The 12,412-nt window shown below is 46.5% G+C and overlaps 1 protein-coding gene across 2 annotated transcripts in view; it reads right to left on the reverse strand.

Moving 5' to 3' along the window:
• The window catches only part of LOC146797980 (avidin-like), a 122,991-nt gene that overhangs the window by 39,278 nt on the left and 71,301 nt on the right, over window positions 1–12,412 (reverse strand). The window contains exon 2 of one of the 2 annotated variants that reach the window (XM_085625204.1): window positions 9,309–9,470. The exons of the other annotated variant lie outside the window; for it this stretch is intronic. Within the exon in view, the coding sequence (XP_085481330.1) occupies window positions 9,309–9,470 (162 nt within the window). The remainder of the gene's footprint in view (window positions 1–9,308; window positions 9,471–12,412) is intronic. 2 annotated transcript variants of the gene reach the window in all.

A 12,412-nucleotide genomic window follows, 5' to 3' on the forward strand; every position in this document is an offset into this window, starting at 1 on the left:
GTGGGCTGCAGAATGCAGCCCACATCAAAAGAGGAAGTAGCACATACATACACAGACTTCAATGCATTCTGATCCTGATGCTCCCCAGAAGATCCTCCTCGAGGAATGCCCTCTCTGCTCTCCACTGGCTTCCAGTGCGGGAGAGAATACTCTTCAAAGCTCAGTCATCGTATCCTGCAGGGGAAGGGGCCGAGCTATTTACACAAGCTACTAACTCCCTACATTCCGACCCGACATTTAAGATCATCGGGGACCAGTCGGGTCACAATCCCCAGAGCAAAAAAAGCGAGAATGGGACCTTCAGCTACCTGGCCTCTAAGCATTGGAATGCACTTCCTCTCTCTTTACGGATTGAACCATCGGAGTCAGCCTTTCGGAAGCAGTTGAAATACTGGCTCTTCCAGAGTTAGGATTCTGTTTGGTGACGCTGTTTCCTACCCTTGCTCCCCCTGACGAAACTATGCAGCAGCGCAGGGACACACTAACTAGTGTAACCATGCGCTTTACAAGCTTGCTTATTATTTTTATTATAATAAGTAACAAGAAGAAATAAAGATATTTCTCCTTGTTACGCCTCCCTGGGAAGGCGTGTCTTTTTGGCACATTCTCAGGCTAGCAAATTAAAAAATCATTGGAGTTTCATGGGAACACTCACGCAGCACCCATGGAACACCTCCCTTGCGCAGAGGAAGGCAATGCGACGATTAGCATTCCGTTCCGTTACTCCATATTTATGGAGCCACTCAGGGCCAAGCAAAGTGGCCTTGCGTAGCTTCATAAATCTCACTTAAGGTTTGCGTTGCACAGGTACTACGCTGTGTGGTGCAAACGTGATGCGAACCAGCTCGTAAATAGGACCCTTTGTGTGCTTGGGGAAGTGGGAGGGAACACACTGACCCATAGTAGAAATTATGCCACCTACTCTGAGGAGAGAGAGAGGGGGAAAGAAGTATATCGCCTACAGGGATAAATAGATCCCACTTTGAAGTGCCTAAGACTCATAGCAGTGAATACCTGTAAATCAGATCCCATCGCTTTGAGACCCTCGTGGGTGAGTAGCGCGCTTTACAAACCCCTGATTGATTGATTGAGGTGTTCTCAAATTCTTGAAGTGTGTGGTATTTCTGCTTTATGGGTAATAAAGTATTTGTCCTTTATAAAGAGAAGCACTGGGTTGGATATTGATTTTATTGCACTGCTGCGGGTGGTGTTGAATGCCAAGCCTGGGTGCTCCCACACTTATCTTCAGAGAAGCCTAACTGCTCGCCATCGCTACCACATAGAGTCGAATGCTGAAAGGGTTGTACTTGGCCCTGTTTGAAGAACCAAAGCAGGAAGGCCCCGGGACAGTATAGGCAATTGACACCAGGCCCCACGGCAGGGGTGTAACAGCCGCCCCCACAGCCCCTACGCTGCGGAGGGGGGGGGGGGGTAGTCTTCAGCAGGTGAAGGGAGCCCCCTAAACTAATCTGTAGAGAGCTCTTTGTGTCTTGCTCTAAAGCAGCTAGAGTGTGCAGCCTGCTCTGACCTCCTCCCATTGACCCAGGAGTGAAGAGAAACAAAGTAACAACGTACATTGTTTCTCTTTAGTCAGAGCCAGGCCCGGAAAAGGATGGAAGTGGGGGCCCTCAGAAAGAGCATTCTCCACGGGGGACTGCTCCTCTGAGCAGGGACGAGGCAGCATAATGCTGACTGGGGCAGGAGAAGGTTTGCAGCTCCAGAAACATGATATGTTGGGACGCATTGGAAGGTAAACAAGCATTTGCCATGAAATTGGTCTTGCATTTGTGAGAGTTATAGCTATTGACCTTGTACAGGACAATGCATTTTACCTATGTGTTTTCTGTTTGGAGTGGAGTGACTGTGTGTGTGGTGTCAAGTAGACATATGTGGTTTGGATTGGAATTGTTAGTTGTGGAATTGTGTTGTGTGGATTGGATCTGTGTAGTGAAATAATGTGGCATGGTGTGCAGTGCAATTATGTGGATAGTAATTAATGGGTATTGTGTGTACTGGAAATATGAGGAGTGGGATTGTGTGTCATGGAGTGGGATTGTGTGGCTGGGAGTGGGATTATCTGGAATGGTATTTTGTGTTGTGGAGTGGTATGTAGTGGAGTTTACTTATGAGGTGTGCTGTTAAATATTGCAGCATGATGTGGACATTTGTGGTGTAGATTGGATGTATGTGGTGTGTTGTGTAATTGTGTTGTTGGTTTGAATTATGTAATATGTTGTTGAATTATGTGGTGTGGAATGGAAATGTGTAGAGTTGAATTGTGTGATTTGGAAGTGTGCGGCGTTGAGTGGAAAATTATGGTGAGTGGTATTATGAGGCATGGTGTGGAGTGTAGTTATGTGGAGTGTTTCTACGTGGCATAGACTGGATTCATGTAAGGTGTATTTATGCAGTTTGGAGTAGAGCATAATTATGTGGAGGTTAATTATGTGGTGCTGAGTGGTATTATGTGGAGTGTAATTAAGTTGTGTGATGAATTGTGTGGGGATGAATTGAGGAATTGTGTTATGTGTGGAATTATGTGACATGGTGTGGTGTATAATTGTGCAGATTGGAATTATGCAGAATGTTGCAGAGTTGTATTTTGTGGAGGGTTATTATGTGTTTTGGAGTTGAGTGTAAATATGTTGTGTGAAGTGTAATTATATAGGTTGAAGTGGAATTATGTGAGGTTGACTTGTGTGGAGTGTAATTATGTGGTTTGGAGTGGTATTAAGCTGTGTGGAATGTTATTATGTGATGTGGAATTATGTGGTATGAGTGAAGTGGAAATATGTGTTTTTCATTTTTTAGGATTGTAATTATATGGTATGGAATGTTGTAGAGTTAAATTATTCATAGTAGAATTGGGTGCCATAGAATTATGAGATGTTCAAATGTGCTGTGTGTGGTAGAATAAGGTGGTGTGGATTTGGACAAGCTGTGCATGCTAAGGCTTTTATGTCATGGGGTATAAAGTTGACGATTGTCTATTGTTCGTTGTAAAAATAAAATGGGCTGTTTCTTTATCTTCCGGTACATTTCTGAACAATTTATTAAGCTAAATTGTATTATTGCATTGTGTGCGCATGCAGGGAAGAACGAGTGTCCGGCAGACATGCAAAAATCATCCTACGTCTCAATATTAACTTCCACACTGCTAAGCAGTAATTCCAATCCTAGAATGAGTTACCTGTTTGCTTTACAACAACATTTAGTAAAACAAGTAAGAGCTTTGCCAGCCATTATAAGTAGCAAAGGTTTTAAAGGGACTTGTTTTCGTGCAAGGTATTGCTTTTCCTAGTTCATGGAAGGGATAAAAAACATCTCCAGATAATAATAGGGTTGATAGGATGGTGCAATAGCAGAATATTGAGACGTGTGGATTTGGTGAGGACTGTGGGCAGCAAGCGCTTGATACGCTATTTGCATAAGAAAATACAATTTTTTTGTTATCCTCCACTAGTTATTAGTAAGGAAGGGGGAAGAGAAGAGTTCACCGACAGCATTCGGTTAGTCTTAGGGGGGACAAAGAATGCTGTGTTTGTGGTAGATGCCACCCAGAAGACATAGGTATATGTATCCGGAGCTGCCAATGAAAGGATCTGGAAATGCGCTTTAGACTTTGCTGGTATTGATGGCTACTGTGCAGTTGCTTACTTTGCTGGGCTTACAGTGGGTGAGGAAATGCTACGTTGTCACTGTAGGTTTGATTACATGAATCGCACATTCTCTCTGAAGCTTGTCCTTGGGGTACTTGCTGACTGGTTCTACGTATGGGATCAGGTGTGCCTTTGACAGGAGGTATGGTTTAGTGGGGTACATAGTGTAAATTAATGTTGGCGTGAGGAAACAAATATCAGACCCTTTGTACATTTAATATTATTGTGTGCATCATGCCAAGGATGAAAAGTAGCAGGAACGACTTTGGTGCCGTAGAGGCTAGCAGGAAGAACTGTTTTGGGGTGGTCAGTTGAAGAGATTGTTGAACATGTTGTTTTAAACTACCACAGTGGCATTGGGGAGGGCCGCAGCTGTAAGGCTCTGTCTGTACTGGTAGGCAATGGCTAGGGGACCTGCCATCAGTCTTTCTGTCGTTGGTGGACAGGGGAGCAGTGGGCGGCAGTCACGGGATAGCAGTGATATCCGAGGGGTGGTTTTAAAGGCAGGCGGAAAAGCATTACTGCGGGTTTCATAGGGGTGGGAGTAGAGTGTAATGGATGCGTTAGTAGCAGGCATGATGGCAGTGGTCTGTGTTTGGAGGTGGGTAACTGAGCGTGCTTCGCTTGGAGCCGGGTCATCAAGTAGAAGGATGTGTTTGGTGGGGCAGCTGGAGGCAGTGTTATGTAACCATGATTTGATTTGATTTGATTTGATTGTTGCATTTATAAAGTGTGGGCTGTCACTCTGAAAGGAGCTTCCTGGGGCTGAGGGGAGGAAGGTAAAGGAACAGCCAGGGGGACCCTATATGAGGGGTAGGCAGAATTTGTCTGGAAATCCAAAGATCCAAGTTTTCAGTGCCTTCCTGAACTGTGTCTCCGTTTTCAACAACCTCAGATTTGTTGGCATGAGGTTTCAGGCTTTAGTTCCTAATGCGGCTACAGTTTTTCTTCCCTTGGTTTTGTACCTAAAACAGGGATCTGAGAATCCTGGCAGTGGTGTAAGGGGTGAATCTAGCTGAGAGGTACGTTGGGCCTAGGTTTAGTGAAGCTCTGAAGGTGATTAAGAGTATCTTGAATAGGATTCTCTTATGTAGTGGAAGCCAATGGAGGGTTTTAAGTGCTGCGGATGCAGAAGACCTACATGGCAATTTCAGGACTAAGCGAGCTACTGCGTGTTGCACCACTTGTAGTCTTTTTAGTGTTTGTTCATTTGCTCCCGCTAAGGGGCTGTTTCAGTAGTCCAGGCGCGAGAGGACCAGTGCCACCGCAACTGTTTTCCTAGCAGAAAGGGGGATGAAGTTGAGGAATTTTTTTAATGACTTGATAAGGTTAAATCAGGTACTCCCAGGTTTTTTGCTACTTTAACAGTGGTAGGAGGTGGTATTGCATCTTCCGGCCACCAAGCACTTGGCTGGAAAGGGATTTGGCCCAATATCAGAAGGAGCGATATTGGACGGGGATTGGAGAGATTACATGAGTCTACGTTTTGCTTTTTTTTCAGTGGTTTCACTATGGCTAGTTTCCATTCATCTGGGACTATGCCTGAAAGTAATGAGGAATTGACTATCTGGTTGATTACCAGGTGAACAATGTTTATGATTTGGTGAAGAATCATAGGGGGGGCAGGCATCCAGGGTAGAGCCTGATTTACAGGTGGTAATTGCAACCTGTGTCTGCTCAAGCGAAACTGATTCGAAAGCTTGGAGTGAGAGACCAATGCTAGTTGGATTGGGCTCCAGGTCCCAGTCAAGGTTTTGTGCAGGGAATGTTGCTAAGCCCTTTTGAATATTCTGGATTTTTTTCTAAAAAGAAATCGAGATCTGGTCACATAAGATCTGAGAGGGAGGAATTTCTTCATGCAATGCTTTGGGGTCAGTGAAGGACTTTATGATTGAAAATATGTTTTTTTGGTCTTGGTTGGCCTCGAGTATTTTGTTGGAGTAATATCTTTTTTTGCTGATTTGATATGAGTGTGGTAGTGTCTCCTGCTTGTTTAAAATGCTTTTTGATCTACAAGGTCATAGACTCTTCTCCACTTGCGTTCCAATTGCTTACATTGAAGATGTAGTCGAGCTAAGGCGGGCATGAACCAGGGGGCTTTATGAGTTTGCAGCTTTCACTTACTTATAAGGTAGTTCTAGTGGGATAAGCTCATCGCTTGTTGAGGTCATCCAGGTGTGGAAGAGTTGTGAATCTTCTGAGGTTTTACCAGTTAGGACAGGGACACAAGCTTTGGCAATGGTGGGCAGCTTTGAGTCCAAGGCTAGTTGCGCCACTTGCACCTTGGGTGTAAGGAGGGGGTTTGCTTGGCAGGATGATTCACGATTGGCCTCTTAATAGCGAGGGGAATACATTTGTGGTCTGACCATAACTGTCGTGGCGTCAACCAATTGGTGCATTACAAGGGATTCTGTTATCTCATGGAAGTTGTCCACTCCTGACTCATTTCTGCTTTCTAGGTGGAGATTAATATCTCCTAGGAGGGTGAAATTGGCATATCTGATCAAGAAATGGCTTAGGGTTAATCCTAGTGAATCAAGAAAGGTGGCGCTAGGACAGGGTGGACGGTAAATCAGGGGTCCTGTAAAGGCGAGGGAGGCGTTTATTGTGAAGCAGAAGCCAAGGCTTTCTGCTCCCTTAAGTGAGTTAAGTTCGGAATTAGTGCACTGTAGAGAATCCCGTGAGATAATGGCCAGCCCCCTCCTCTAGATTCTCCTCTGTCTTTCCTACAAATCGTGTAGTTGGGAGGGAGTGCTGCTGTAATGTCCGGATTACAACATTCCTTTAACCAGGTTTCAGTAATAAAGAGAAAGTCAAGAAGTAGCTCCGTGATCAATTCTCTGATATCCTGGGAGTGCTTACATATTGAGCGTGCATTATTAGTCCCCCTTTTAGTTTCACGATGCTAGGTGTTGAGGCTTTCCTACCAGTGTTTTTAGGGCATATGTCTATAGGGGTGAGCTGTAGTCTACACTTATAGCATATAACGGGTCCCATTATTTTATCAGGCGAAATTTTGCAACCACGCTTACCCCCTGTGTCTAACTTTTTAACACTGTTGACGAGAAGACAATAACTGGAGGGTTTTGGACAGCATTTCTTGCGCTTGGCGCAACCTGGTCGCAGACGGGCCTTCGGCGTGCCAGCGTTGCGCCTGCAGCACGTCCGGCCCAGCATGTGGTTATGTAGCTGGCCAGGCATTAATCCGACCAGTGATCTGCTGGTCTCACCGGAAGTCAGGCAGGTCAGGCAAGGGGGAGTGTCCGCTTCCCTCCGCTCAATTGGCGACGCCGTGGCGAACCAGGGAAGCAAAAGCGGTGAAGCTGCCCTGTTCTTCAGAAGCAGGTGAGTGAGATTTTTAGGTTCTGTTATTTTTAAGATTATCAACACAGAAAAGAATGCATGCCCTAAATGATTACAAATGTTAAAACAGCTAAAACAAATAAAACCTGTACGACGTAAAATATGAAGAGTGCTGCTCCCACTGAGGCAGACGGCACTACTCGAGTGAGAGGTTCCTCTCCCCTTCCGCCCCCTTTGCTGGAGGGCGCAGCAGCAGTATTTACTGATGTATGTAAATCGCCCGATGAGAGAGTGGATGTGACCAATGGAGGAACCAGAATCCTTTTTAGGTCTCGGCTAGCGAAGGCTGCGATTGCGCAGTCTCGCTCGCGAGATTTAACGTTTTTCAGAAGTGGGGCTTGAACCCGCCCCTCTTCTCCCCTCTTCTCCATTGGCTGGCCTCTTAAATGCTGGTCAGCCATTGGAGAAGAGCTTTGTCTCTCGAAACAAGCCCTGTCTTTTTCGGATTCGGGGGCGTGCTTTTTCGCGTCTTTCTCTTTTTTTACTCCCTGCCCCTTTTACACGTGGTGGGCGTGTTTGTTTGTTTTTTTTAACATCGGAAGGTTTGGCCATTTTGTGCGCGGTCGGAATGGAGCGGGACGTGGGGTAGCCTCCTCCTTGCTGCAAGGCTGATCTCTTAAAGCTCGGCGTTTCCTGGCGCTCGACGACGGCTGCTAACGTTTTGTAATGATATCAGCAATGGACATTGAAATGGGACCATTCAAGGCCCCTTTCAGGCAAAAGCACTCACTGATTTCTGAATAGTGAGTGTAAAAGCGTTAAGGTAACCATGTTGTTCCTGCTTGCATTTCACATGGTTTGCTAAATTTTGCATTCCCCTATGAGTGTTTGCTTTTTCCCGGATGATGTTACTTTTTTTTGTAGGCGGCATATTGCTCTTGTCTATTGCGTCATTTAAATTGAGCCTCATCCAGGTGTTTATAGCCGGCAGCAATTGGGTTGTAGTTGAAGGCAGTGTGAGTTTTTCTCAGTGGGACAGTATGGTGTTCAGTGGGGGAGACGATGTGGCACTATGGCCAGAGCTGCTGAATTTGGAACTGGGGAACCAGGTTCAGCCTTAATAACCAGTCCACCAGACGACTCTCCTGAGAGAGCACAATCCCATACTAGACCTTAGAAGGCTTCGCAAGACCTTAGAAGCCCTGGTGTCTTAGCACCAGCAGGTGGTCCCTAGCACTGGCAAGTCTGGGTTAACCTTCAAGGTTTGTCCATCACAATCCATACTGAAGTTCACCTCCAGTCTTGCTAGCAGGCCTATGAAGCAGCACAGCCAAGAACAACAGTGACTCTGTCACTGAGGTCACAGGACCCTTGAGAAGGGCCAGCTCTAGGGCAGTGCAACCGGTGTGACCGGGCGCTGACTTTGGGTGGAGACATTATGTTTGCAAGTAAATTAAGGTTTTAAAAGCGCTTGCTGCCTCCTTCCTTGCCTCCAGCAATTTTCGGCAACAATAAAAATGTCATGATGACTCTGGTGTTTAATGTTCTTCCTAGAGAGAGATCGGAGTTTTGTCTAGTGGAAGTTTTGACTCCTGGAAAGGTAGCACATAGGGTTAATGTGCCTGCAGCAAAGAACATGTACCATGCAGATCACAAAGTGCACATAATGTAAATAGGTCAGTGGGCTACTGCGTGTGTGTGTGTAGGTGGCTCTGTGGGTGGCTCTATTTGTGTGTGGGTTGCTCTATGTGAGTGGCTCTGTGGGTGGCTCTGTGTGTGTGGGTGGCTTTGTGTGTGGGTGCAAATGCAATAGGTCTCGCATTTGAGATTGATTAAGCTATTGACATTGTAAATAACAATGCCGTTTCTTTAAATGTTTTAAAAACAAAAACATAAACAAAAATAATGTAATGAGCAATGCCAATAGCTCTAACTTTAACAATGCCGAGACCATTGCATTGTTAATGCTTGTTTTTACTGGCCGGGGTGAGAGGCTCCCAGTTCTGGTGAGAGGGCAGGGAAGGAAAAGACATTTGGAGAAATGACAGCACAAACTGTTATCCCTTCTTTGAAATAACCGTTGCATCAGAGGGTGAAGGCGGTGAACTGTACACAGGGGAGTAAAGTGCTGCAGTCCAAACAAACATTGCAAGGCATAATTATAGCTTTTTGCTCCCTGTCTCTTTTCGTTCCCTGTCTCTTCTGTCACAGGAGGAGGGCGCATGTCCGTGTGAGCGGAACAGTTATCCTCCAACAGTAACGTGTTCACTAAATGTACTCAAAACCTAATAGTTAAATGAAAAGCATTTGCAATAAACATTAGCAGCAAGCTCAAAGTAGACGCACCATGGCGGTCAGCACGCTGTAACATTGTGTACAGTGTCCAAGGGCAGCTGTGTTGCACTGAGGAGCTGGGCAATATTGTCCTTCCTGCGGTGGTGCCTGTACCGTCATCTCCCTGAAGCACCACCCAAACAGTAGCCACGCAAATGGAAATAGGGTGCCCGGCTGTTTAAAAAACAAATATAATATACATTTTTAGAAAAGTTTGTTGAGCCATGCTCTACACAATTAAAGCACGTCAGGGCAGCTTACAAATTAAATATAATATTTTTAAAAACGTTTGACGAGCCGCGCACACAAATTGCGGTGTAATAGGTCTCTAAAAATAAAAGCCAGGTTTTGACATTGAAAGTGAAAGACTACGAAAAAAGCATGCAAGTGTAGGCCTTTTAATGATGTTACCCGACTGTTAGTCAATCCTGAATGGGGTCCCAAGGGGATCGGTGCACGAGCAGCTGTCCCCTTGGGGAATTTTGCGCGGTGGAACAGTCCACACAGCGCGTGAGGGCTCTAGGCAGGCAGGGGGCGGGGCTTAGCAGCACGAGCAGAGCAGGCAGCAGTTAGGGAAAACGGTGTTTTTTTCTGTGAGGAGATTGGGAGGCTGTCGTTTTTGTGACACAAGCCTTGCCGATTTTCCTCATTTTCTGCTAGTTATGGTGTGTTTTTCTTCAGGCTTTGCTTCAGGATGGCAGAGTCAGAGGCTGTGACGGAGGCATTGCGCATTATTTATGACGCAGGTCGTGAGGACCTATTGCAGCCTGGTGTCTCAACAGTTTTAGCGGCGGTGGGGAGACGCCCGAAGAGGATGGCAGCTCAAGGAGTTTCGGAAGCAGTGGTAGCTTGTTTACCTGCGAAGAGCCGGTCGCAAGGGGCTGTGGGTCGTGCTGAGGTGGAAACATCGACGCTGCAGCATAGAGGTCGTGTGGCGCGTCGCAGCGGAGCCAGCAGGTCACAGGCTACCAGATGTCACTCGCTTCCTGACAAGTCTTCAGGTCAGTTGAGGGCCGTATCTTCTCTCCGCATGGGGCGTGCTAGGAGGAGAGTACAGGGCAGGGGTGGTACTACCTCCAGAAGCCTTACTACAACAAGTTCCCTGTCAAGCAGGGGGAGGGGGGGTTATTATGACATTGGGGTAAAGGAAAATTTGGTTTTGCCGGCCCCTACATCAGCTTTTAAGAGAGCGCACGTCGTTGGCAAGGTGCTCACAAACATTGCTAATTTTCAAGGAATGTCTTCCATTAATATTGCGCCTCCTGTGTCTTTTGAGGGACGCTCTGCTGTTTTGGTGGATTATTCTAGTGACAGTGGTGATGACGGTGAGGGGGTGCAAATTTTGGCAGTGGGAAAGCACAATAGTACGAACGATAATTTTGCTCCGGTGCAGGGTACTGCAGGGGAGGGAGCCGTTCTTGAGGTGCTTTTGGCCCCTGTGCCTAGGGGCCCACCTGGGGAGCATGTCAACTCATATTCACAAGACAATATCAACACTTTAGCTGTTGATTTAACAGACTCAGTGTTTGAGGAGGTTCAGGAATTGGATGGTGCTGACTCACTGTCTCACAATATATACCCTACGTCACGTTCTGAACCTCCTGGTTATTCTTCAGGATTTGAATCTATTTTTCCGGAATCTCGTTCTCCTCCTTGTTTCTAACAGTTTTCTTTTGACTCTGCATTAGGGCCAAGTCGAGGGCAATGGGTCTGGGTGGATAATGCCACTCCATCTTTGGCAACGGGCAGTGCCACGCAGTTTCGGGATAGTATTAAGTTGGTAGCGGCGTCTGGCACGAGCGGCTGGAAGTCTTCACCTTACAATGTCCCGCAGATGGCGGCGGGCGGGTCCAAGTACAAGAAGGCGAAGCATGGCGCGGCTGTTGGTAAGGGTGTGGTGTCACAGAGCGGATCAAAGGCGGATTTTGCTGTGACCAATTGGGATAGTTATGATGGCGGGGTGGGAGTAATAATGATTTGGTCATACCTGATGAATATGCTGGTCAAGGTTTGGTGGACGAAAATATACATGAAGGTTTTCTATTTGATGAAGGGATTTTTGATGCAAGAGCTATGCGTCAAGAACAAGTAGCGGTTACAAAGGGGTCGGGGTCAACTGTTGTTACTAGTATTTTTCAGAGGTCACGAGCGGGCAACAACAGCGAGAGGATCCTCAGGAGTTCCAGAAGCGGGCTACTCAATTGACATCAGGTAGGCCTCAGTGGTGGTCTTCGTGGCCGCAACCTTTGACAGACAAACCTAGTGTACGTTCAGTGGGGGTGGGTGATGACTCAGTGAAGGAAGGTTCGGGTTGCGGGGCGGGGGAGGCGTTTGGTAAATCTGCGGAACAGGTGGGAGCGGGTTCAGGTGCTGTGGGATCAAATAAGGCGCCAAGCATTGATAAATAGGTTAGCACTGATAAACAGGTCTTGGATGGGTCTGAATCCTCATCTGGGCAAGTTTCAGGTGCCGTTCACCCCATGCTTAAAAAATTACCTTACATGGGTTTGTCCATGCCCCTGGGTACGCATTTGACAGAGAAAACTAAGAAGAGGATTTGGGACCACGAATTTGTAGACGTATTCAAGCTCCTTCATAGGGATATTCAAGCAAAGCAAGGAAGAAGAGTGCGAGCTTTCGAGGCGTCCTAGGGTTCCAAAAAATATCGAAAATTGGACGGCAGCATTTTTAATTTATGCAAACGTCTATTGTGAAAAACATCAGGACAGGGCTGTTGCAATGTTTAAGTATATTGATATCATATGCAAAGCACATTTACAGTCCGGGGGGTTCGCATGGCTCAACTATGATGAGGAGTTTAGGGCTAGAGTAAGTCTTTTCCATGATAAGCCTTGGGGGGATGTGGATCAGGAACTGTGGCTTCAGTGGATGTCCTCGTCTCAGACGCCTGCGACAACGCATACTGCAAGCGGGCTCCCAATCACTTATCGCCCTTTCTGCCTCGCCCCGCCCAATTTGGGGTGGGTGTTGTGGGAAGAGGACAACTACCAGTTACGGGATCCTGTTGGAACTTTAATCGAGGTTCCTGCATCAGGCAATTTTGCAGGTTTAAGCACGAATGTTCACAGTGTGGTGGGAAACATGCCATCATCCAG

Source organism: Triturus cristatus, chromosome 9 (genome assembly GCF_964204655.1).
Source record: "Triturus cristatus chromosome 9, aTriCri1.1, whole genome shotgun sequence".
NCBI lineage: Eukaryota > Metazoa > Chordata > Amphibia > Caudata > Salamandridae > Triturus > Triturus cristatus.